This window comes from Aptenodytes patagonicus, chromosome 1, assembly GCF_965638725.1.
Source record: "Aptenodytes patagonicus chromosome 1, bAptPat1.pri.cur, whole genome shotgun sequence".
Taxonomy (NCBI): domain Eukaryota; kingdom Metazoa; phylum Chordata; class Aves; order Sphenisciformes; family Spheniscidae; genus Aptenodytes; species Aptenodytes patagonicus.
The window spans coordinates 224189136-224214625 of NC_134949.1; the positions used below are offsets into that span (position 1 = coordinate 224189136).

The 25490-nt window shown below is 43.4% G+C and overlaps 1 protein-coding gene across 12 annotated transcripts in view; it reads left to right on the plus strand.

Annotated features, from left to right (window-relative positions):
• Nucleotides 1-25490, plus strand: part of PAK1 (p21 (RAC1) activated kinase 1) — a 108035-nt gene that overhangs the window by 49925 nt on the left and 32620 nt on the right. For 11 of the 12 annotated variants that reach the window (XM_076328460.1, XM_076328461.1, XM_076328458.1 and 8 more), the window contains 2 exons: nt 19701-19911; nt 25122-25222. In XM_076328460.1, coding sequence (XP_076184575.1) covers nt 19722-19911; nt 25122-25222 — 291 coding nt within the window. In that variant the 5' untranslated portion in view covers nt 19701-19721. Of the gene's footprint in view, nt 1-18430; nt 18497-19700; nt 19912-25121; nt 25223-25490 lie in introns of those variants that run through there. The other variant, XM_076328464.1, reaches the window with a different exon arrangement.

Consider the following 25490-nt stretch of genomic DNA (forward strand, 5'->3'; position numbering starts at 1 on the left):
GGCTTTCTGTTATCAAAAGCAGAACTTGAAGGAGAAGGAATCCTGTCCCTTACCAAAGATATGAATGCTGCATTAGGGGACTTGGACACAATAACAACAAAATATTACTCCACCATTCTATCCTCTGAGATAAAAACGTGTCAAGCAAATTGCTGTAACATTAGACTGAAACTTGGCAATTATGTTTGTGTGGCAATTTGATTCTGTTCTCCTAAAATACCCCTGGAGAACATCCAACTGTAGCTCTGCTCTGATCCCAAGACTACCCTGTGAATGCCCTGAACACTTACACGTACGTGTTAAGCAGCAAGCTCTGACGGCATGGTCTGTGTAGCTGTTGGAAAGCTTCGAAATCTGGTTTGCTCTCAGAGGGCTTTCCATTTGGGAAAGAGGAACTGATACCATCCCAATTTTAACTCTGGAAGAGGAAGGGAAAATAAAAAGCTTCAGAGAACCAAGCTTTTGTCTAGGCTGTGGAGCCAGCTGGGTGTCTTGTTCTGGCCTGCCAGCCTGCCTTCTCATTTGGGACCCTTTCTGAGTGCTCGACAACTGCATTCCCTCTGTGAAAATAAAACCGCTTTTGGTGTGGCCTATGAACCCTGGTCTCCCATGACCATCCTCAGTCACAGTTGTCGCGATGAGTGCCTTACTGACCAATATAAATGCACGCTCTCCTCTCTTTGTCCTTTCACAGTCATCGTTTGAAAAGCTTTCTGTTGCTTTCCCTTAAAAATTACTTTTGAAGTTAAGGGTCCCTTTTGTTTTATTGACTATAAGCGTGCATGATAATTACGGGACAATTGCTGTGTTAGTTGAGATACTGCAGTCTTTCTGGAGGACAAAACCCTGCTCCAAGCAGGAGCAGTTCAACTTCTCTCACTCAAACTCCAGGGGCAAGGGACGTGGAATTTCCTAGGTTTTCCGCTCAGTGGTGACAGTGGTATCTGTGTGGCTGCTGTCTATTACGCTGTAAGTAATAGTTTAATGGACTTGGCATGCAATAAATTGCTATTTTGTGTTGGTATGTGGTTTTCAGTAATATGTCAGAGAATTACGTATGCCTTTTAATTTGCATCATTCAAGAAGGCAATGCTTCAAAAATGTGATTATCATATCGAGGGTTTGTGAAGTAGAAGGCAGGCAGGCTTTTGCTTGCTCCGAAGATTTCCTGTGTAGAGAATGTAAGTCATAAACATGACAACCATGGGATTTTTTTTTGCTGCCCCCCTTTCCCCCCCCCCCTTTTTCCTTTTTTCTTTTTTCTTTTTGTTTTTTCTTTTTTCTTTTCTTTTTCTTTTTTCTTTTTTCTTTTTTCTTTTTTTTCCCCTCTTTTTTTCTTTTTTCTTTGAGTCAGGCTTCTTTCTTCTCCTGCATTTGGATCATCCTAAAAAATGACTAGTTTCAGGGTAAAATGCAAGCATACCAACTAATCTGTGGAAGTCTTCTTGTCATTTGATAACTAAGTGCTGCTTTTAAATTGGAACCTGTCTTCTCTTCAGCAGCGTGTGTGCTTAGTTTGACTCTTGCTCCAAAATGAGTCACATTTCAACCCCTGAAAGACCCACTGTCCTTTGGCTATCTTTTAAACTTTTTTGTTTTGTTTTGTTTGGGTTTTTTTCTGTTGGTTGTTGTCAGGGAGCTGCTGTGATAGCTAAAGAGGTTGGACCAAACCCTTATATATTGTGTCCCAGTTGCTGCATTGATTATTTACAGGGATACGATCTGACTTGCGCTGTAGGTGTTGATCCTGTCATGTGCAAGGCTCTGCTGCCTCCAGGGATCCAAATAAAGGATCCGTTTAAGAATTAGATGCCGCAGACCCTATGCTGTTGTCAGTGAAATCGATGACTTCAGTTTGGGTAGGATCCAGACCCCCAGTTCAGAGCAGCGATACTGTATGAAGCTCTTGGCTCGTGGAATACATCAACTGGCTGTTGCTTGGCTCCCTACAGGATAAAGGTCAGATTGGGTTGAACAGGGCTGATAGCCATGTTTCCCTCAGGGGAAACGTTCAACTCTGGCATATACTTAACTAAGCAAATATTGACCAGATAAGAGTGTGGAACAGGGATGGGAAAGACCATCAGCCAGCAGCAGACTGGTTTCCTGAGCATCCATGCTGTCAGATCTGGGCGCAAAGGCACCGTGTGGGCAGCAATTGGCTCTTGGACCGCGAAGCTTCCTGGCTGTAAACCCATCCACCTTGTCCCAGGTCACGCTGGGGGTGGGAGTAGTTATTCTAGGGCTGTTCTGGAGGTATCTGTGGGAGAAGATGATTTGGGAGGTGGTGCTGGAAAGAGGTTCCAGAAAAGCATCTGTCTGTTGTTGGTGTTACTTATCTAATCACCGATAACAGCAGGGAACCAAACGTGGGGGATTATTGCACAAGTTCAGTGATGTCCTGGATGCAACTGCTTTGTGGTTTTTTTGGCTTTTAAAAGTGTGGTTTGTTTGGCATTGAGTAGCTTTTGGAGATGTATTTTTTAGCCACTGTGCTTTTAAAATCAGCATGCTAAAACCCCTGTGAATGTGGAATTGCGAGAACATGTGCGTATGCAGACATGTACTGGTTGAATTCAATTGTTACAAAATACATCCTTGGAAACCTCCTCTTGGATGTTGTCGGCACGTCCTTCACATTTTGCCAGTTTTCAGAAGCTGTCAGGTAGTACTGTGTGGGAAGTGTTATAGGGCATTATGGGATAAATCCTAAAATCCTAATTCCGGCCAAACTCCCACTGTTTTCAGTGGGTGGCTTGCTGGCATTAAGGCCAAGTACCCCTTGGCTATCACAGATGACCTTTCTGTCTGTTTAAAGTCAAGGAGACTGAGAATTGGTGCCTGTATCTTGTATTACAGATCAAACTGCAGGATTGCAGCCCTTCAAATTTATACATGCGCTTGGATTTGTGAACAAGAATTTGGTTAAATAAAAACATTTCCAGTAACTGTTCTTTAGATTCTCAGTAATGCTGGTGAAATGCCAGAGATCTGGAAACAGAAATTAGCTGGAGATTTAGAGCAGTCCATAAAGACAACTCTCTTTCTGTAGGGGAAATGCTGATGTTCTGAAAACTCTACTTTTCGTAAATGGAGAAAATATAACCACCTTTATTTTAAAATGAAAACTTTAAATTCTTTCCAAATATCAGCACAAATTTATTGAAAAATTGTTTGTTCTGATTTTTTTTTTTTTTTTAAGGAAAACGTTTCTATGAAATGCCTGCAACTTTTATCGGAATGTTGCTTTCCAGTAAGGGATACTGAATTGCATATATTTTAGAAGTTAATAGCTTGGAAGTAGGTACACGAAGTTCCTGACTGTCACTAAATAGTTGAGATCATACGTTGTTCTGGCCTCTTCTCTCTGTGCAAGAAAAAGGAAAATGTTGTGTTTGTGTTCGCAACACTCAACCAAAACAACATCCCAACAGTAAAAAAAGGAAAAAGGCCCAAAACCTTTTAAAAAACATTGCTGTGCAAACCTTGTCTGCCAGGAAGTCTTCCCAGCCCAAGTAAGAGCTCCTTTCCTTCACCTCAGTGGAGCATCATCATTGAAGTCTGCCTGAACCCGTCTTGGTGTCAGCCTTGAATGTTGTGCGAGGGCAGCCTAAGAACTTGCTCAGCTGCAGTTGAGGCTCTGAAGCCCACACTGTATTTTCTTCCTTCCCCAGTTCCCCTTAGGTGGTCTCTGCCTATTCATACTTCAAGCTAGGGAGGGCTCTTCTGTCCTAGCATCTGGGCTCCAAGGGGGAGGAAGGGTTTTCTCATCCCTCCATGCCCCCCTTTACCCTCTGCCATTGAGTTTCCCATCAGGATTGCATACACAGTTCTCTTTTTCTTTTTTTTAACTGAGAATGTGTTTCTTGTGGTAACTGAAGTTGCAGAAGCACCTGGAAGGGATTTTTTTCATGCTGTGTGCTCTGTAACTACCTGAATTGCCTTATCTTTAAGGAGGTGATTGACAGATTGGAGGATGGCAGAGCAAACAAGAAGTACTTGCATTTTTTTCCCCCCCTCTTCTGCCTCCAAGATTACAAATGAGGTCTGTGTGAGAACTGGGGAGAGAGCTTGCATCTCCCAAGTACCAGGACTGTACTCCACATGTTAAAACTCAAAATGACGGTGGTGGTGTACTGATCCCAACTCTTCCACTGATTTTTCTGCTCAAGGTTGTCACTTACCACCTCTTTTAATTTGTCTTCATCACTAAACTGGGGCATTGGATGCTGTTAACTAAAAACACTTACTTCAGATAAGTAGTTTGAATGTTGTTGGGTATCTCTCCTTTAGAGCCTCCCTGCCACTTTTTGTGGCTTGTAATTGCAGAATTAGTAAGGTTGGCAGGAACCTCTGTGGATAGTCTACTCCAGCCCCCCACTTAAAGTGGTGGCAGCTGGAACAGTTTGCTCAGGGGCATGTCCAGTGGGCTTTTGAGCACCCCCAAGGATGGAAACTCCATGATTTTTCTGGGCAACCTGTTCTGTGGTTTGGTTTCCCTCCCCCAGAAAAACGTTTTTTGTTTTGGTTTTTTTTGTTTTGTTTTGTGTTTTGTTTTTTTTCCCCCTCCTTCTTACATTTCAAGGGAATTTCCTGTATTTCATTTTGTGCCCATTGCCTCTTGTCCTGTTGTCCAAGAAGAGCCTGGTTCCGTCTTCTTTACACCCCCATCAGGTATTTATGCACATCGATAAGATCCCCCTGAACTTTTCCTTCTGCAGGCTGAGCAGTCCCAGCTCTCTCAGCCTCTCCTCGTATGTCAGACGCTCCAGTCGATTAATCATCTTTGTGGACCTTTGCTGGACTCTCTCCAGTATGTCCACGTCTCTCTTGTACCGGGGAGGCGAGCACTTGACCCAGCACTCCAGATGTGTCTCACCAGCCCTGAGCAGAGGGGAAGGATCACCTCCCTTGACCTGCTGGCAGTGTCCTTCCTAATGCAGCCCAGATGTTGCTGCAAAGGCACTTTGGAGGCTCATGGTCAACTTGATGTCCACCAGGACTCCCAGGTCTTTCTCTGCAGAGCTGCTTTTCTGCTGGTTGGCTCCCAGTCTGTGCTGGTGCCTGGGGTTATTCCTCCTGAATGGCAGGGCTTTGCATTTTCCTTTGCTGAACTTCATGAGGTTGGTGTTGGCCCAATTCTTCAGCCTGTCCATATCCCTCTGAATGGTAGCACACCCGTCTGGTCTGTCAGCCACCCCTCCACTCTGTGCCATCACCCATAATCTTCCCTTTATGAAGAATCCAGAGCCCTATGTGAAGTTTTTAATGAATCAAATCTCTCAACAGTTCTTGAAAGTACTTTGTCTGATTTTTCCCCAGTGAACAGCAGAGATGAGGTAACCTCCCTAGCACTAAAAGAACATTAAATACTGTGCCTTGTAGTGAAGGACTTCATCATTATTACTTAAGACTTTAATTCCTTGAGTCTCTGATACTTCCTGCAATACCAGCTTAGGCCCTATGCTAACACCATAGTAACCTGCTATAAGTGTCACTATATAATGTTGCTTGTTGGCCAAAAGCTGGACAAGGAATGCTTTCTAGGGTTGGAAATCCATGGGGTCGGTAGGAAAGTGCAGTAGAACGAGAGAAAAATCCTATTGTAATTTAATAGTATTGCAAAGTGATTCCCCCCCACCCCTAAACTGTGCCCCAGAGGAAACAGGGGCAGCAACTGAAATTTTCTCAATGCTTTATCTATATCCCCCTCCCCCAAAACCTACACCCTAGGCACAGTCTAAACCTCTGGGCTAACAGATGGTGTAGAGAGGGGGAGGGAGGGGGAACAATTTGCATCTAAATAGCTGAAATAAAAAAGGGTCATGTCCCACAGACCAGCCCCACTCACCTGCTGTTTAAATCCCCCTGAGAAACAGGCAAACACGCTTAGTTTTTTAACGTCTGTGTCAGCTGTACTTACTCTCTGAAGCATTCTGTCCCAGAAAAGCTGCAAGTCCTTGTATCTTGCTTGGATGGATTGTGTTCTGGCCCCAAAATGATGAACTCTTAAGGATTTGGTTCTTTGAATGCGGTTGACAGCTGTGCCACTTTTGTTCAGCCCTCCCATCAGAGTGACTGCTGTTTGCTATCGTAATTAGTGCAAGCACTAATGGTATAGAAAAGGTTCAGACGAAATATTACCTCTTCCGTCAGCTTCGTACTTGCGTGGCCGCATGAGTCAGACATCTTCTTGCCATATAGTCCTGCGGCCTCATGCCGCAACATTCTGCACTGGGTTTGTGTGTGTAGGTGAGATGGGGTTTGGCCCTAGTGCCCACCAACCTGCAGCACAGCGGTGATCCTGATCCTGCAGGACTGTGGCAAGGTTTGGTGTTGGATGGCCGTGCTTAATCCTGCATAACGTGCGAAGCCAAGTTGCTCTGGCTTTCTGACTGTGTACTGTAAAAATTTGCCTGGTTAAACTAAGACCTTGCTGCTTTCTAATGATTTTCTCCTTGAGTGTAAAGATCTAAAAGTTGTTCTAACTGTTGTTCTTTTGGGGGTGGGGAGGGGAAAAGAAACATTCACCCACCGCTTTTACATATTCATGGAGACTGCTCTGGGTCTACCCCCTGTCCTAGCAGCAGGGAGTGAGCTTTTGTCTCTTCAGGCAGATTTTCTCAAAGTTTAAGGCTGTGGAAAGCCTGTAATAAGGAAAATCTTCCAACTTCATCATAATCACGTGCACTATTGACACACTGAAACCATCCTACCTGATTTCCCAACGGAATTTGAGGGATGCAGGCAGTGGAGGAGGCAAGAGGGCTTCACAGCTGAAGTTTAGTCGTACTGCTAAATACCAGGATGTACGAAACCTGTTTCTACCCACCAGTTCCTTGGAGTTCTGCACTCAAATGCTAAAAATAAATAACGTGAAGATATTCCAAGTGGTTCAGGAACTTTATTAGTTATGTCTGTTGGCATCTTCTCCACCTCCCAGTAAGCCAGAGGCATTTGGAGTTTGAGTTTAGCAGACCTGAGGGCTCAGCAGAATAAGGAGTGGTGAAGGAGATGGCTGGGGACCCACCACTGTCTTCTGTGTGGTGACCTGGTAGAATAAAACTTCTGCAGAGGAGGTTTTCCATTTCTGGAATTGGAAGAAATTGGAATTTCTTCAGTACAAGCCTGAAGGGAAATTGTGAGGTTAACCTTTTCTGAGCTGCCCGGCCCTCCCTCCCACAAGTGTCTTGGAAGAGGAAATGTGCTCAAGAAGTGTCTTGGTTTTCTTTTCTCGTTTAATTCCGGAGTGTATTTCCATATAGTGAGTGATAGTGGCTGAATGACCTGTATGCATGAGGTCAACATGGATTTGGGCAACAACCTTGTTTATATGCCTTTGGGGGGTTGGTTTATTTATTTTTTAAATTAATATGGATTCCAGTTAGTAGAAGCAAGAGCCGGTGTATGCATACTTACAGAAGTAACTAGGCAATGCGTAATACCAAATTATATGAATTCAGAGCTGTCTATTGTGCTTTATAACTTTTTACAGCTTGCTTTTTTTTTTTTAGTACTGTATATCACTTGAGGATAATTATGTTTTATAAATGGTCATATGATGCATACTCACTGTCCAGGGGTAAGCAAAATAGGTGAGTTACTTGGGTGGTGCAAGTTATATACACACAGATGCGCACATACACACGTGTGTGTATATGTATGTATATGTGTATATACATATGTTTATACATGCATATTCTCTACTGTACTACATACTCTACCTCTCTCCTGCCCCTTCTGCCATCTTCCTTTGGACCTCAGTTCAGTGACACAGGCTCTGGCAGCTGTGCTGGCTTGTGGCGCTGTCTCCTATGGATAAAATGCTTGTTATGCAGCAGGGCCCCACAGAGCATGTGAGAGCAAATCCAGAAATGAAGGATGATTTTTGAAACATTTCTCTCCTCTTTTTTAAAAAGTAAAATCATGTGAACTGTGCAGCTGTAGAAGAGGCGCATGTTACTTTTTGACAGAGGAGGTAAAAGGTGGAAATACGAGGAAATAAGAGGCGCCCCTTGAGGCGATGTTTGCAGGTAGCAGGGTGAAGAACAGGAAAATTGTATTTGTTGGCCTGAGTTGTATGCTTCTTTTATTTTATTGTTTTTCTTTTCATTTCTTTTTTTAAGTGGCTTAGCAAGTGGCTGACTGACATTGGAACATTTATTTCTCTATCTTCCTGGGCTCTCCAATTGGGAAGGGAACTTGTTGTACAGAACGGACCATTCTGGTAGTTTTCAGTGTTTTTTCAATCACTTTCTGGGTGCAGAAATAAAAGATTAAAAAAAGATGTGCTAGATTGGAACCACGCCTAAAGCAATCCTTGGGATAATAGGATTATTTGACTGATTTTTAATTACAGTAGAATTCTAACTAGATTGTTTTGAGCATACATTCATCTCTGGTTTGTTGTGGTCTAATTGCCTCCTAAATTAGAGATACCAATATTCTAATTCACCCTCTCCCTCTGAGGACGCTGACGTTAAGAGAGAGTGTGAAATGCTATGTAAATTATATACAGGCATGTGAGAGAGAAAAGAGTCTTTAAAGGCATCAGCCAAAACTTAGGTCTTCTCTTTACCTGCGATGTCTTGACAGAGAGAATGATGGATTGATATTTTTCTGTATTTATTTATTTCTCTGTCCTGACAGGTCTTTTAAATGCTTAGAAACATAATCTGAGAAAAATGCCAATAATCACAGTCTTTGAGGAAGGAACAGTTAATGAATCTCCAAGGACATATCCAAAATGCAGATGCTCTGTGGGGGAGAGAAGGTTAGGAGCCAGCGGAGCAGGGGCTGGAGACAGTACATTGTCTCAGATCTAAGATAGAAGCCGTCTGCTGATAACATATTAAAATGACAGACTTGTGGGCTGATTTGCTCAGGGCTGCTTTTTGAGAGCACATTTCAGAAAGTCCCAAATGATTTGGGATTTGTCCACTTTTATTTGAGATATCTCGGTTCAGCTTCGTCAGAACGAAAGCATTAGGTTTTTGCAGATTTTTAATTGTACTAAGGATTGAAACCCTCAGGAGAAGTTTCACCTATGGGGATGTAAATTCAAACCATGTTAGAAGTTTAAAGAATATACATTAGGCTCAAATCCAACTTCTATTTTTAAAGCTAAAAGGGACCTACCTAGCACAATGGCAGGCCACAAATTTGGATGTTTGTTTTACAGTATTTTAATAGAGCAACAGAGACTGATAAAACTTTGAGGCTTTAGTTAAAGTAGAATATTTAAGCTCCTCAAATAAAACTAGATATACACTGAAGAGTGTTCACAGAAAAACAACAGTTATTTCCAGCCTGAAGTGAGTTTTCTTAAAAGCAGACAAATGTGCGTATCTTTGGAGGCTGTGAATCAGCACCTGCAAGTACCAGCAGTACGAGAATAACCAGGAATGGAGGAAAACTCAGCTCAAAGGAAATGACTGGAAACAAAGAGTGGAAGGAGCAACCTCATACTTGCAAAGGAGACTGTTCACTTAAGCCATCAGGTCATTTTCTGTTCCGGATTGATTTGTAGGATCTCCTTTCCCACAGTTGGCACATTTCACTTTACCGCATCCCTCTGCGAGAAGTGTAAGAACAGGGAAGGGGGAGTTAGTGCAGGTTGTGCCGCAGTGGGTGTACAAATGTGAGCTTCAGTAAAGAGGGAGGCAGCACTTAACACGAGGCAGGGTGTAAATGCCATAAAGTGGATGGGGCAAAATTGGTTTGGGAAGTGCAGCCCCATGCATTCCTCCTGGGTATGCTCGGGGACCAACGCTAAGACTTCTTGTGAGCTGTGAAATAGCTGTTTCCAAAACTGACTGCCCTGTTTTTATCTGAGTTTTATAGTGAACAGAACTGTTACTGTAAAGGTGAGAGGTGAAATTGTAGTGTGCTAGCTACGGAGTTTAAAATACCTCATTTTACACTCTCTTGCCTTGGATTTACAATAGGAGAGAGGGAGTGTGGGCAGGTAACCTGGGGTGGATGCTGAAATGAGAATTGGTTTGAGTGCCTGAACACTGAGGAAGCTTTGGGGTTATAGGTAGGTAGCAAGAACCTCTATGAGAGTGTGTTGGTAGTGAACGTCCTTGAATCTTAATTACTGGAATTAAGGAAGGATGATCAGAAAACTCTGCATCTTGATCTGCTGCATGCTGTGCTGTCATAGGGAGGGTAATTCACATGCTGATGACCTTAGCGGGAAGTAGCTGTGGGACTTCAGCAAGGTGACTTACAGCGATGGGAGGGAATACTGTACTGAACAAAATGCCTTGACTCATACGGCTTCCTAGAACATTAGTCTTTGGTTGTTGTCTTCATTTTGGAAATCTGGTGAGTTTTGGCTGGCATTTAGAAAAGGTACAACACTGTCTATAGAGCTTCCTGGCTGCTCAATAGTGACCATAAAATGATTTTTAGCATTTTAAGCACAGAGGGGAGATGCAACCAACCTGACAAAGCAGTCTTGAGATGAATAAAACATGCATACTGGCAATCCATCCATCAGTGAAATCCAAATTCTGCTGAATTTGCAGTTCATATTGTTGCTAATTTTATGATGTAGATGCTCGTCCACGGGGAATTGGATTGAAAGAAGCAAGTCGCTTGCTGCAGATGCTGACAGGGCTCTGTGTAGGAGCTTGATCAGTCTCTGCTGGATTGGGTTTTGTGGCTGCAGCTGATGATGCTGCTTCATGAGAAAGAATGAGTTTTAAATAGGTAGCATTGAAGATCCATGTGCCCTACTTAAAGCTGCTTAGGTAACCGTCGCAAAAGAACACAGGGTAAGAAGATCCATGCTCCAGAAAGACTTGCACAAAGATGTTGAGGAAAACCTTGCCTACTATTTCTGGTCCTGTTATTAACTCCTACTCCTAATTACATAGTGCTTGAAAATGGGCCTGCTACTGTAATAAGTGATGTTCTTATATTTCCTTTTATTCAACGGAGTAAAAATAGTTCACTTGGCTCATGGGCTTTATTTAACTGAGCGCTAATGCAGAGTTTTGTTGTAATATATTGCAGAAACAGAAGTTCCTTTGTACCAGTTCTATAGAGCTTTCTTTTCTCTACTGACATACAGTAAGTATGATTGGGATCTGAGTAAATGATGTGATAAAAGGCCTGATGGTACCTCCTAAAAACAAACTGCTGCTCATTAAATTAAACGATGATGGTTCTTAATGGACTAGTGAATGCTCTGCAGTCCATTTGGTACAAGCAAGGAAGTCTAAGAACGCAAGACCTTGCCACAGTATACTCGCTCCGCTTACTTCTGTACGTACTGGGATTATAAAGTAGGTACAATAGGGTGTTTTGCTAGATGGCATATAATTATAAACACAGAGCTGATGCTCTACCAGCAAAGGTGGCTTTACTGTGAAAGCTCAATAGGTGGAAACCCTAAGCTACCTTAGGCTTTTTCATTTTGCCTTTTAAATGAACTGCTTTTAGAGCATTACCCGTATCATAATTGAAGGAGTAATCCTTGCAAACTTGGAGCAGATTTATGTGCAGTTCTCAAATTGTTTGTCTTTACTGATGCTAAATTAGCTCTTTCAGTTCTGGGTATTTGACCGTGCTTTCCTTGTCTCTTAATTCAGTTTGTCTACAAAAAGCTCATGTTTGATGCAGAGCTCATTCTGTCTTGGGAGAATTATTCATTCTTCCTCTTTCCCCAGCTTTGAAGAAGAACCAAAACTTTAACGAAGCAATGTGAAACTGAAGCAATCTTTGTGATTTCCTTTAATTGAAAACTACTGCCAGTATGAAAATCCTGGCTAGCAATTAAGGGAATGTGACAGCTTTGCCAGTCATTACATAAATACTACGGAGCACAGGGCTTCCTACTGTCATTAGCTGCAGTGAACACAATGGAGCTATACACAGGAGTGAGCGCTGCTCTGATGATAAATGTTTGCATTTCCAATTAGCGCTGAACTGTTGCGGCATTTCCCCCTCAGTCTAATTGAGGCTTTTGGATGGCTTCATCAGCTAACGATGCTCATGTTGTCTTCTTGCTCTTTAGTTTCCCAGTGAGAAAGGAGTTGGATGAGTTTCGCTCTTAAGAACATCGGTTTCCTTTTTGCAGGTCTTGGTGTTTCTTCTCCTCAGAAAAACTCACCTTTTACAGGTTAATGCAAACTTTCTGCTCTTTACATACTGTGGCTTTTTGCTGACCGCTGCATTATGGTGTCCTCTGTGCATGTGGGATGTTGTTGACTTGACCTGACGATGTTCTAGTTTTCTGACAAATTTCTTACCCCCGTCCCCATTGCTAAATGGCAGAAGTCAAATCTCTGCATTTAACAAGGTGCATGCCTACATGCTGCATTTTTGCAAATACCTGTGTGTATTTAAAACGTGAATATGTTTTGCTGGGAATTACTCCACGTTAGGGGATAGCGGGGCTTAATTCTGAGCCCTGTGCTCTATGTTTGTCTTCTGGATTGGAAACTTTTGAATGGAAAAATGATTAATGATTCGGCTGCTTTCAGTTGCTGTTGCTGCTAATGTGCAGTTTGGACTTAGAGCCAAGTAACTTAGGTAGAGAGTAGCAGGGGTGTGTTAATATATTTTCTTTATGCTGCATCTAGTCATTTCCTCTGGAACACAGATTTCCTCCAGGAAACCTGCTTATATGGGCTTTGGGTATGCTTTAACATAAGAGGCCTTTATTTTTCCCACCCTGCTAAGCAAGCTCTGACTCCAGTCACTACTTTGACTTGTGTGATTGAAGCCCTGCCTTCCTGTGAGCAAAAGTGGAACCAGAGCCAAGGCTGTTCCATACTGCGCTGGAAAACGGAGCCTGTACTGACGTCTGCAACAGCGAACTTGCTTGTTCAGGCATGTAGCTGGGGGAGGGGAGACAGCACTTCTGGAGATGAGGAAATAAGGAGAATGATTTGTGGGCCGAGAAGTTTTAAAAATTATACTCTTGGTTCCTTCTATCTCAGCTTGGATTTTTTTTTTTTTTTTTTTAAATATGGATGCAATTTATTTCTCTTGGGCTGTTTAAAAGCGTTGTTAGAATGGGGTAAGTGCTAGGTCAAAATGAGCAGGCTGCTGCCCCGGGGATGGGAACAGCTGGAGCTAGTCTCTGCAGCTCTCAAAGCTTGAGCTACCCAGCTGGAGCACAAGTAAGGTGAGTTCATCGTGTACTCCTGGTACTGGGGCATCGCTGGCATTGACTGCGAAATGGTTATTGTTTGACACTGCCAGTTAGTCGTGAAACAACCAAAGCTAAATTGAAGCATGGCGATTTAAGCTGGCGTTGCCTCTGCAGTTTTGCATTCAAGCCTAATCTGGTGGAAAGGGCTTGACCTGCCTCAGTCGTACTGAAATCCTGTGTGTGTCTGGGTTACTGTCAGCAGCCGTGCACAGGCCCACACCGTGGAGGCTGGCGAAAGCTGGACCTTGATTATTTAAAACAAAACAGAAAGAAGCTTCTTTAACTTGAGTGAAAGGAGAACTCTGCTCTGTTGCTAGGAATCGAGCGATTATAATTAGTCTGTTCTTTAGAAGCATATCTGTGCAGTAAGATGGGTTAGCATGTATATCTGCTCAGGAAGAGATTTTGCAGCTCTCCTGCCCAGAATTAGTGCCTGCTGCAGTGGTGTCCGTGTCCTCCTGCAAAATACAGGCCGGGGAATCCCACCTGGCAGTTCTTGCATTTAGCCCAAACAGTTGGGGTTGAATTAAAGGCTTTTTTTTAAAGGGACCCTCCAGTCTTTTGGCTTTTAAAATTCCAAGCCATGGAGTCCTCCAGCATTCCTGTTGAGTTGTAACTGGTCAGTCATCCTGTATGTCTAGCACTATGGAAATAATGCCTGCAGTGGAGCAAGACTGCAACCAGTAGTTGGCCGTCTGCCATGAGAGCGTGTCTCCCTTCCCCCTCCTCACCCACCCACTCTGGCTGTAACAGTGGATACGTTCTCTTCTAAATGTGTACTTATTTTTAGTGATTATTGTTTCATTTAATTTAGCGATTCCATTTGCATGTCTAGGTGTTGGCAGCACCTGCAGGGGTCTAACAGGTAAATTCTAAAGATAGATGAGCAAACAGTGCTGTTTTGTAATTCTTTATTTATTAGAACTTTATGAAAACCTTTTTTTTTTTTTAATTCACATGTAAATGTTGGGTCTGGGCTGATGCACTGATGGCCCTTCACTTTTTTTTGTTTAATTGGCACACTTGCACAGCACTCAGATGTGCAGTAACTGGCTGGGGAGACAGCTAGATGCTACAGTTCCTTTTTTTTTTTTTTTTTTTTTTTAATCACCTCTAAATGTGACGATCAGTCTGTCCTCCTTCAGGGTGTGTGTATTGCTGCTGCCCTCTTCTGTGACAGCGTGTGTCCCAGATCACATCCGCTGTCGGGTGGAGGAAAAGGATACCTCTTGCCTCTTTTTCAGGTGGAACATGTGTGGGGTGCCTTTCCTTCAATGTGAGACTGTGTTTGAGACTTAGTCCCATGTAAAGTAATAAAGAAAAAATGAATGAGTGTCTTTTAATCCTGTGTTGAAACCCAGCTGGTAAACTCTCTCGTTAATTTTCTTCTGGGATTTGGAGGAAAGCGTGACACACGGGGAGGAATCTGCTGCTTGCAATGTGTTTGAACAGAGCAGGGGACGGCCCCTGCTCCTTCCCACCAGGGCAATGCAAGGAGGAAGAAGGAGATTTTAACTGTGTGTGTGCATGAGCGATCTCCAGCCATGGCGTGGAAGAGTGCAGGGATACTGGTGCAGAGGTAAAACACTTGTTCTGATCAGGATCGACTCAATTAAAGGTCAAGACTCCTTCTGCCTTTTTTGTGGGGAAGATACCCTTTCCTCACCCTGGCAACAACAGAAGAAATAGCATCTTGGAAAAATGTGAGATTTCCTTCTGGTAGTAGGCAGAAAGGGAAAAACAGTTGCTGAGCACCTCCTTCCCCCCTCTCTTGTTTAGTATAGTTTATTCATCTGTAAGTTGTAGTGAGTAACTTACAGCTACTGTCTTGCCAGACTGCATGAATTATAGATGGCTCTTTTATGAATTTTCATGTTGACTCCAGCAATTAGTATGCATTGGACATAGTTATCTTTATGGCATCTACTGTAGCGTAGGTTTCAGCTCCTCTGACTTTTTAATTGCTTTCTGTTTTAGCAATCAGTCATCTGCCTGTCTTGCTAAAGAATGCAAAGAAAACACTACCAGCTTGATAGAAACTTACAGTTCAGCGTGGAGCATCAGGTTTGAAATGATGTGGTTTACCAGAAGGAAGAATGACATACATAGAGGATCTTTTGTTCTCTTTTTTTTTTTTTCGTGTGTGTGTGTGTTACCCACAGTAGTTCCAGAAGGCTCCACATATGTTGGGGTCCCACTCTGCTAGATGAACAGCTCAGGAGCCTGTGCCTGTATTACAGGAAAGCTACAGGCATAAACGTCATGGTTTTGAGCCATATCTACTTAACGCAGATCAGCAGACCTGCGCGGATCTTTGCACGTCTGTGTACTCTGAACTCTTGGACGCTGCTGTTGGCACTTGTGGGTGCCATCTTCTGTTCAGTACCTCCACTTGCTCCATCTTGAACAGCCAAGTGGTTTCCTGAGTCTCTTCTCCCCTTGTGCGTGGTTGTCTGTCACTCCTTCCTGTCTGCAGAAGTGTTTTGTAGGTGTGAAAGGAGAGTTTGTCAGGTCTGCTGTTTGACTCTGTTGAGGCTGGGGTAATCTAATTTAGCTAATGGGCTTCAAAAGTTGATGGGGAGGGGCAGGGAGCATTTGAAGGCCTCTGTAATTTGACTTATGGCAGTCATAGGTTGCAGTAATAAAACTTTTATTTTCCTAAGTACTGTGTGCTGAAACAACCCGAACTTTCAGTACTCCTAAACGGCTGCAGAAACAATAGTCCTACATCATGACTATGCCTTCCTAGTGGTGTCTGGGGGGTTTGGTTTGAGTGCTGGTATTTTTATATATATATATATATATAGTAGTTGAGAATAATTCTGTCTGCAGCTAAAATGTATTCCCTCATCTGACTGCAGTTGAAAAGTTCACGTGCTGTTTCATTGCTTCCACTGTTCACTTAACCATACCATGGAAACATAAGATAAATTTCTCAAAGCGCAGTCACTGGTGTGAAGAAGGAAGTAACTCAGTTCGGTGATATTTTGCATTCCTGTTAGGATGGATCGCGCCGAGCAGAGTGACTCACTTCAGTGTCGTAGCGCTGATGTTATGCTGCCTGGTGAAGCAATTGCCTGGTGCTCTGAATTTGAGCAGGGCCTACGCAAGGGGGTTTGTTCAAAGCCTGCTTACATGTGGATTGGCAGGAGATTATTTTAGGAAGAAGAGAATTTGCACAGTCAGCTAGGCTATGGTGAGGGAGACGGCTGCCTCTGTAACCAGTCGGTATGGCTCTGTGCTCCGGGCTCTCAGCTGTGCTGTAAAGCCCTGGAGAGGTGTGCGTAATTCTGTCAGGACGGGGTTTCATCCACATACTTTGAAGCCAACAGAAGTTTAAAGTATAATGATGTTGAGTTTGGGGATAGATTGTATCTCTATCACAGTGGGAGGACTCGCGTAAGCAGGTTTTTTGTTTTCCCTTTTAAATATATAGTGGGAAAAGGCTTTTGGGAACCCTCTAGGATAGTGCTGCTATTGCAGGGGATAACTTCTGTAGAACCAGTCTCTTAATTTTGGGGGTTGAAGGATTTATCTCATCCCCCGTCTCCAAACAGATTAAATAGCTCTTGTAACTCCAAACATAAGACTTTGATGAGGAGAAAGGTCTGGGAGCTTCAGCAATGGAGAAGAAAGGAGAGGGTGTACTGTATGCTTTGCCCACATGAAAGTTGCAGTTACCAAATAGGTGTAAAATAATATTGTTTGTTAAACTATGTAACTTCTCAGCAGTTACTTGCTCATTCAGAGAATAATGTAAGATAAACAAGAGCTTGTACTGCCAGTGTTTCTAGCCCTGCAGTAAAACAGTAATTCACTTGCGCTCTATTCTTTCCAACTGAGGGATTTTGAAAAACCCTCTTATATTGAAGAAACTGTGAGCAGATGTCCCTGGGGTTTTGCACTGGTGGAACTGAGAGTGAGGATGCTTGACATCCAAAGGTTTTTCTTATGTTTTCATGGTCCTTTCCCCCCCCCTTTATGTTCTGTTTCCTTCCCCCAGCACTAGGCCAGCCTCTGCCTGTTATCTGTGGGGGGGTTCTTCCTCTTCTCACTTCTTTTTCTCCAGCCTGGAGCCACATGCTGCTCTATTCTCTTCCTTGTACCGCCCTTCGGTCTGATGTTGCATCTGTTCCCCAACACAGTAAACTCTACTCTGTCCCCTGCTTAGTCCTGTGCCTCTGACAGCAGGTAGCAAGCACCGATTCTCACCTACTCACCTCTCTGCTCCGTGGGAGAGGGACCCAGCAAGAAAGCAGTCTCCCCTGCCGTCTCAGGCATGCCTGCAGCTCCAGGAAGTCTGGCCGGAGGGGAATCTTTGGATACACCTTTATTCAAACGCCTGTGGGGGTAAACCAGGGTGTTACAGCAGCAAATGTGGTGCCCGCTCCTGGGGAGGGCCGTTTGGCAGGCACAGAGCTGCTAATGTTCATTTTCCTTCTGCTTCCCTAGTTGCAGCATATTCCTAGCACCCTCCCAGCAATTTGCTTTCTCATAGTTAAATAAGCATCAATGCAAAGAATGCAGGTCTTCTGTGGCACTTCTGCTAATGTCGTTTCAAATGCTTTAGTTGTGCCAGTTCAGTACCAGCCACTGACACTGCGATGTGCAAAGCCCATCAGTGAGGCCTCAATATCTTCATGTTGCACAAGGTATGTGCGCAGCAGTGGCTGCCAGGTTTACCAGTTGGGTTTTAGTTTAGACTTTTTTCTACTGCTTAGACAGGGAGGGTAGTTGTTTGCACCACTTCATGGCTGGCACTCCAGCTGTCGCTTAGTTCTGCTCTGTTTTATACTGGAGAATGGCATGAGGCTGAAGCATGAGTGATGGGAGATGCACAGGGCACATGCCAGAACACGCCCAGACAAATGCACAGCTAATTTCCCCCCACCCCTCCCAAATGCCAAAACTGTCCCACCATTAAAATCAGTACCCCAAATGCTAGTCCATCATTTAAAATTCCGTTGCACAGTTCTGTTGGGAGGAAGCGGGGCTGGGGTCAAACCTCTTACAAAGCTCCCTGTGTGTGAAGGCTTGGGCTGCACAATACTGCCAGCCCTCCTGTTTAAGAGCAAGTGTGAAGAAACCGGGAACCAAGTAAGTGGAGGAAAAGGTGGAGCTGCAGACCAGCCACAGCTTGGTAGGCAACAGCTAGGGAACCGCTGCTTTCAGTGAAGTCTAACGTGTTGCAGCTGAGTGCCTTCTGCGAGCAGCATTTGCCTTTCTTAGCTCCCTGCAGCTGCGAGAGCCGTGTGCCCTGGGTCCAAATCTTTCCAGTTAACACTGAGCATCAGTAGCTTGGCCACAGAAGACTTTGAAGACTGGCAGGTTGGTGTTGTGTGGTCGTAGAACCATCGTGTGGTTGTGAGATCTGTTTGGAGTGTGACCCAGTGTGGTTCCTCTGAGTCCAGGCTATGGAAAAGCAGCTCCCTGGAAGCCAGCAGCGATCTCGGCCTTGAAACTGGACTTCTCACTTGCAGAGAGCAAACCGTTTTTGACTTTCTGCCACCCAGTAATTCTCCCTGAGCGAGACATCTTCCCTTACTGCTTGTGAAATTCGTAAAGCAGTTGAATTGCTTTTTTCCACCCAAACAGAAACTGTTCCTGCTTTGGTTTTTGTTCTGCAGTTAACTCCCAACTTTCTTTTGAGAATATAATGCAGATGAATTCCAGTTTCCAGAAGGATCTCGCTGCAGCCAGGCTGTGTCTGGAGTAATGCTGATCTCATTTGGGTGGAACATGCTAGTTGTTGCAGAATAATCTATTACCCCGTTCCAAAGCTTCCGTCTTTAAATCCGCACAGCAGGGATTATTTACTTAAGGATTTATGTGTGTGTTGGGGATCTAGTTTTGTTTGACCCTTCCAACAGAACAAAATGCAGTCAGCTTTCCGGCGGTTTGAATTGTGCCTGAAGCGTGCTGCTACTGTGGAAAGGCCAGGGCTGGCTTGGGACTAGCGAGGGCCGCAGCACTGCATCTGAGATGACGTGGGTACAGCTCTGCAGCTTCCCCGCCATCTCTGCCTCTGAACCAGTCCAGCAGCTTTTTGGCAAAGGAACCTGAGCGGCTGCATCAAAACTCTTCGAGTGCAAACTTCAGTCTTTCTGCATCATGCTGTGCTGGAGACTGATACAAACCTTTTGACGTAGTTTTTTTTAGTGGAACTAGCATGGATCTGAGAGGTCTTATGAGCTCGGCAACTTGTTGGCTCCTCTTGGCTATCTTTGCTACCTGGTATTTACTGCTCTTCCTTCCCACCCTACAGTTCTGCTCCATGGTTTGCTTGAGAATTGGCTGTATCCTGCAATAGGCTTTTCCTGATGATCAATAACTCAAAACGCTTGAACATAGTCTTGTTAACAGAAAAAATATGGAGCTTGAGTAGAATTTGTCACGCTGACCCTTGGTCTGTGTTGATACGAGGTTACAGGCTAGTCTGCAAACACCTGCGTGTGGTTTATTTGACAGTGTGTGATTCTAGTTTACAATAAATAAATAAATAAGGCTTCTTATTTCTTTTTCCTATTCCTAGTAACGGCCTCCCCAACTGAAGATGTCTAACAATGGAGTTGAAACAGAAGACAAACCGCCTGCTCCTCCGATGAGAAATACCAGCACTATGATTGGATCGGGAAGCAAAGATGCTGGGACTTTAAACCATGGCTCAAAACCTTTGCCTCCCAACCCAGAAGAAAAGAAAAGGAAGGACCGATTTTACCGATCTATTTTACCAGGAGATAAAAGTACAGTATTTTGTCTCTTCTTATAAACCTCCTGTCTGAATGTTGCTCTGAATGACCTTAGTTAAGCACCTGATGCTTAGTAATGGTTTAGGTTTTAGAAAATGTTGTGTGTTTGTTTCCTGCACAACTGTCTTGGTCATTTTGGGGTACATAAGGTGCTGGCTGTAGATCTGTTTTTTTCTAATGATTAATCCTGCCACATTTAATCCATCCCACTTACTCTGTTTTGCGCCTTTTTTTCCCTTCCCCTTAAATTACGAGAACAGTGTCCCTGAATACTGGGACTAGCTCTGCCACTTCCCAGCCTGACTTGTCCTTAATGGTCTTGAAAAACATAAATTTTTGTACCAATTACCAGCTGGCCATTTAAAGCTGGCATTGGCAATTCCTTTGGTGGGGAGCGGGGGGAGGTCTTTTGCTTGTTTGTTGTTTTAAACAGCAAATAATTTGAGTTAAGCATGACTAACAGGCCATCTTCTGCCAGTCCTGTCATATGTTACTGCATGGTCACTTACTCTGTTCTAGTGTTTGGGTCAGGCATTGTCTACTTGCTGTTAAGAATAATCCATTACTGCAAATTCTTGCACGTTTCTTGTGAACTGAAGGAATTTTCTCCTGTTATAGGGACTGTAACAGATGGAAATGGAGATAAGAACTGTGAACTATACATGAAATTCTAATTTTTAAGATCAGGATATTTTAAAAACCTCTCTCTCTCACATATGAATCTTTTGAAGGGATGTAAGGAAAAAAGTCTCCGTCCCCTAATATGTGCTGGTTTCTTTTTATATCTGACCTATTTTTTGGAGTTCTTCTTTCTAATACATCAGCTTTTTATAGAGTCTGCATTGCAATGGTATCTGGACACTGGATAACTAAAGTCAAGCCTAGGTATCTTCAACTTCCTGGGCTTCAGGAGGGAGGCTGCCTCCTTAATATTTGTTAGCGAAAAGTCTAATTGGAGTGATACTTCCACTAATTTAAATAAGCAAGATCTAGGTTTACTTTCTACAAAATATTGCAGCATTCATTATTATTATTATTATGATACCTTCAGCAACTTTGGATTGTTTTACAAACATGGATTTTTGATTCTGCAATCCAGAAACCCATGAACTCCATGTTAAAAGTTTGCCGGATCTTGGTTAGAACTTGCCATTATGAGTATTAATCCTGAAGAGCTGCAGGATTTTTGTGTCAGCTTACTTAAGGGAGTGGGGTTTTTAAATCTCTATGCTCAGCAGTTGCAGAGAACAAAGAAACCACCTGAAATTTGTAAGAGAGTAGAAGAAATACAACCTGAAATGCTAGTTTGAACTGGATTTTAAAGGAGAGCTGCAAAAGTGAACGGTTTGGGTAAAATCAGCAGACGGGCTGCCGCTGATTTGAAGATGCCTGCGTTTACTGAAGATTGGCCAACGTGGCAGATGCTTCGAGACATGAGAGATTTTTGTTTAGCCAAGCCCAGCAGAGCCTTCTGTTGCAATACACCTGCCCAAACGAGAATGGTTGCTTGTCCTCTAATTCCTGTTGAGCGAAAAATACCTTTAACACTGTCACCTTCACTTCAGATTGATTGATTGATTTTAATCTTATAAAAACTTCTTCTAATCTCATGATGACAATTAAATTCCCAGTGCCTCCTGCTGCTTAACGTTAATGAAATTCCCAGGTGTTCAGACAGTCTCTTTGGTTTGTGCCTGAAATAATTTGGGTGTTGTTTGTTAGTTTGGCTGGACTAAACGGGGAGTTGGTTTCCATTCAGTTAGAGGAATGTAATTTTGGGCAAATCCATGACCTTTGGATCCTTACTCAGGGAAGCCAGGGATTTGTCCTTAACCTCTGCTGGGGTTGCAAAGAGCCTGCAAAGATCTGAAATGCTTGGCGATTAATTTTGCTAGCAAATATGGACATGGGCAAATTTTGCTAGCAAATATGGACAGTACTGGAGCAGGCACTTTATGAAGCGTGGGTGGGAAAGATGGGGTGAAGGGATTGTGCTTTATGCAAAGGTGCAGTTCAAACACATAGAGTCCTGCTGTGGAGCAGGCGACAGACCTGTTGAGAGCTTGTGGGCCCAGATCAGAGGGGAGGCCAATAAAGGGGGGGCATCCTGAGGGCGTCCTTTACAGGTCACTGGGTCAAGAAGGGCAGTTCTAGCTGAAGGCGCTTTGGAAAGTGTCTTTTCCATTGCGCTACCCCTGTGCATGAACAGAGCCATGGTGTAAAGGACACATGGGGCTTAAATCCTGGGCCTCATTCATGTTTGCACTCTTCCATAGAGCTATGTCCCCTTGCCAGGCTGTTCTGGAGGTGTCATGCTCAGCCTGCAAAATTTAGGGTGTAATTTATAGTCCTGATTTCCTCTGTCCCAGCCTAAACCCCAAAACTGGTATTTAAACAACCTGTTGGCTTAATACTGGATGGGTCCTATCCAAATGGATGCAGAGCTTGCGTGACTTGTTGCTTTCAACAGGAGTTGTGAACATCTGAAGTTTCTTGGGCTCAGCGGTGTCCTAGTTGAGGGTATGAATTTGGTTTGAAGGTGGCACATTCAAACCCCCACTTCACTGTGGGACATCGTGCTTCCTAGTTGTAGCTCAAGTTGCCAGAGCATCACAAGGAAACTTTATGGGTGGCTCTTGTAACGGTGTCAAACGTGTGAGGTTTTGAATGAGAAGGTAGTAAGGTGTTTGTGGGAATAAAGCACTTGGTGGTAGGTAGGCCTTCTTAATCAGAGATATGATTTATCTTTTATTTATTTTTTATTTTAAGATTCTTCAAGGCTTTTGACTCATTGCAAGGATAATATAATCACTGTAGAGGGGGGATTAAGTGTTTAGCAAGATTGGGAGTGCCCATCTCTTTAATTCTTTTTGTCTTGTATCTCCTGCTATGACATAAATATCTGCTGCAAAAAGCAATTATGTTATTAATGGTTTAATATGTTTAGGCTTTTAGATCTGTCAGATTTTGGATCAAAAGCTTCTGAAGTTCATTGTCCTCTGAGACTGCTGGAGGAAAATCTCTGAATTCATGTGCCAGCTTCATGTGCGTTCCCATGATGGTGAATGTTCGACCTATGTGTTGAACATGAACAGAGCGCTGGAGTTTTGATGTGACAGAGGTGATTATGTTATTTAATCAGTCCCTCCAGAACTGTTTTTACTGTTCTGTGTAGCTGAGGCTCGTTCAGGCCACCGTCTCCTGCTTTGGATAAGTTAGCAGTCAGCAGTCATCTCAAGTTTGCTGGTAGAATGGATACTGGAACGTTTGGTTGCAGAGAAGTTTATTGGGATTTGGGTGTGTGGCAGGGAGCTCAGGCTGTCTGAATGCAGAAATAAAAAAAACACTTAAGTGTATTGACTTCTGGATAGCGTCTTAATACCCTTTAGCTTTTTTAGGGATACGTTCAATTCTACTGGGGCAGTTGTCCTGGACCGTCTGTGTGTGCGTGAATCATCCGTGCAGCACTCCTGCATAGTGGTGCTGGTACAGGTGCCCTCTTCCTCCTCACCTGAGTGACGGGCTTCTAGGCTGAGCTGACACCTTACTCTTTGGCTTGAAGAAATGGACTGATCCGGTAGACAGGCCTGTAGAATATGGTGCCTCTGATGGCTCCCTCTGCATCTCTTTTCCTCTTGCTTTCCGTCCACTGCTAGTGCATCCAGCTTTTTCTGTATACCTGCTGGATGCAGCTGCTTGTTCCTTCTTTGGCAGGCCTCCGTGCTGCAGATGCTCACCATCTGCTAACCAGCAGCTGCTTCTGTCTCCTTCTAGCTCCCCCCTCTGTGATGGCTCCTCCAGCATGGCAGCTTTCTCTCCTCCTTCCCCTTGGCAACTCTGTCGCTCTTCTGCGATTCAGCTTCCCCCGTTCCCTTTGTTTGAAAGAGGGATCGAAAACAATCTGTTCCATCTTCATGTCCCAAATGGAGCATCTGATCCTTTTCTTTCTCCAAAATTACTCTGTGCAACAGTAACTCTGTAATGACGCAGAGAACAGTGCCAGAGCTGGCACTGAGGGAAACAGGATTTCGGTTCTTTGGGGCAAGCTCTGACCATCTCTACACAACTAACCACCAGCAGTGTCTTAAATAATTCTAATATTGAGCATTAGCCTCACAGGTTTCTGAAATACCTGGGGTTTGGCATTCATGTTGCCAAAAATGCACTGGGGAATGTCAACCACGAAACAAATTCTATTTGGCTTTAGATACAAAAGGTAGCAGCTGGGAAACATAAGTGGTTTAGTCACCTTCTCCTGGCTCTGCTTATTTTATAACCGCAAGCAGCAGCAAATCCGAGTAGAATGTGGTTCCTCCTTAAACTGATCTCAATTTCTTGAATACAGTAAATATTAAAAGGAAGATGGAGTCTTTAAAACGTCATAAATATGGATGAACTTAATCCAAGGCATAATGATAATGTTGGTTGAAGACCTGACTTGAAAATTTGCAGGGTGCATCTGCTTTGATTTATTTCCTTTCCTGTTTCTTCATGACTTCTGCTCCTCACCTGCCAGATTCTGCCCTCTTGCTCTGTATCTTCAAAGCTTGTTATTGAAACCATGTTTAGTTCATTTTGTGAGCAGGAAAATATAAATGGTTTTGCTCATATAAGATTTTGTAGCAGAAGCACACATGTTATATTTGGTTTTCTTCATAAACTCTGTTTTGAAGATGTAAGATGAAAGAAGCAATTTATAAGCTGTATTTGTAGTTAATTTTGTCTCTGTCTAAATATGAGAGGTGACTGTATATTTAACAGCACTTTTTTTTTTTTAAAGTTCCTTAAAACAACGAATAAAAAATGTGTTCAAAACTGCATGGCTTCCACTTACTGCCACTGTAGTGCTTTTGACTCTGACCTGTATAAGTTTGAGTGAATATGTTAGGTAAATAGCTCTTCTGCTATTGAGTCTAGCCCTACCGGTTGATACTTGACATACCCAAAATATCAGTTTCCTTGTCGTGTGCTTATCCTGTGTTACAGGACTTCGATTTTTTTGTTGTTGTTGTTGTCCACTCACTGTGGCTGCTCTTAAAGTGAGGTAACAAAGTTTTTAAACTTGCTGTTTGTCTATCCCAGATCGAAATCTGATACCTAGCAAAAGGGGGTGTGGTTGGATAGGTAAATTGGAAGCTACTGGGGAGATTTTAATTCTTGATGGATTTATGGATTTTTGTTGTTGTTGTTGTTTTCTCTTCCAGCCAATAAAAAGAAAGAGAAAGAGCGGCCGGAGATCTCCCTCCCTTCAGACTTTGAACACACGATTCATGTGGGGTTTGATGCAGTCACGGGAGAATTCACAGTAAGTGAATCTGGAGGAAAAGAGAACTATGTGGTTTGGCTTATTGCTAGGAGGAGCCAGGACCATTAATCTTTTATATAGTAATGCTGGAAAGGCTATTACCATCATCTAGCTTGATCTCCTTTGAAACACATCTGCAGAGGTTACCCACTAATTCCCGCTGAGAGACTGTTTGTCAAACTTGGCGCATCCCAGGAGCCCAGGCTGCCACCAAACTTTTCCTTTCCTGTTTTTTTGGCTGCTGTGGCCAGCAAAACATGGTATATCT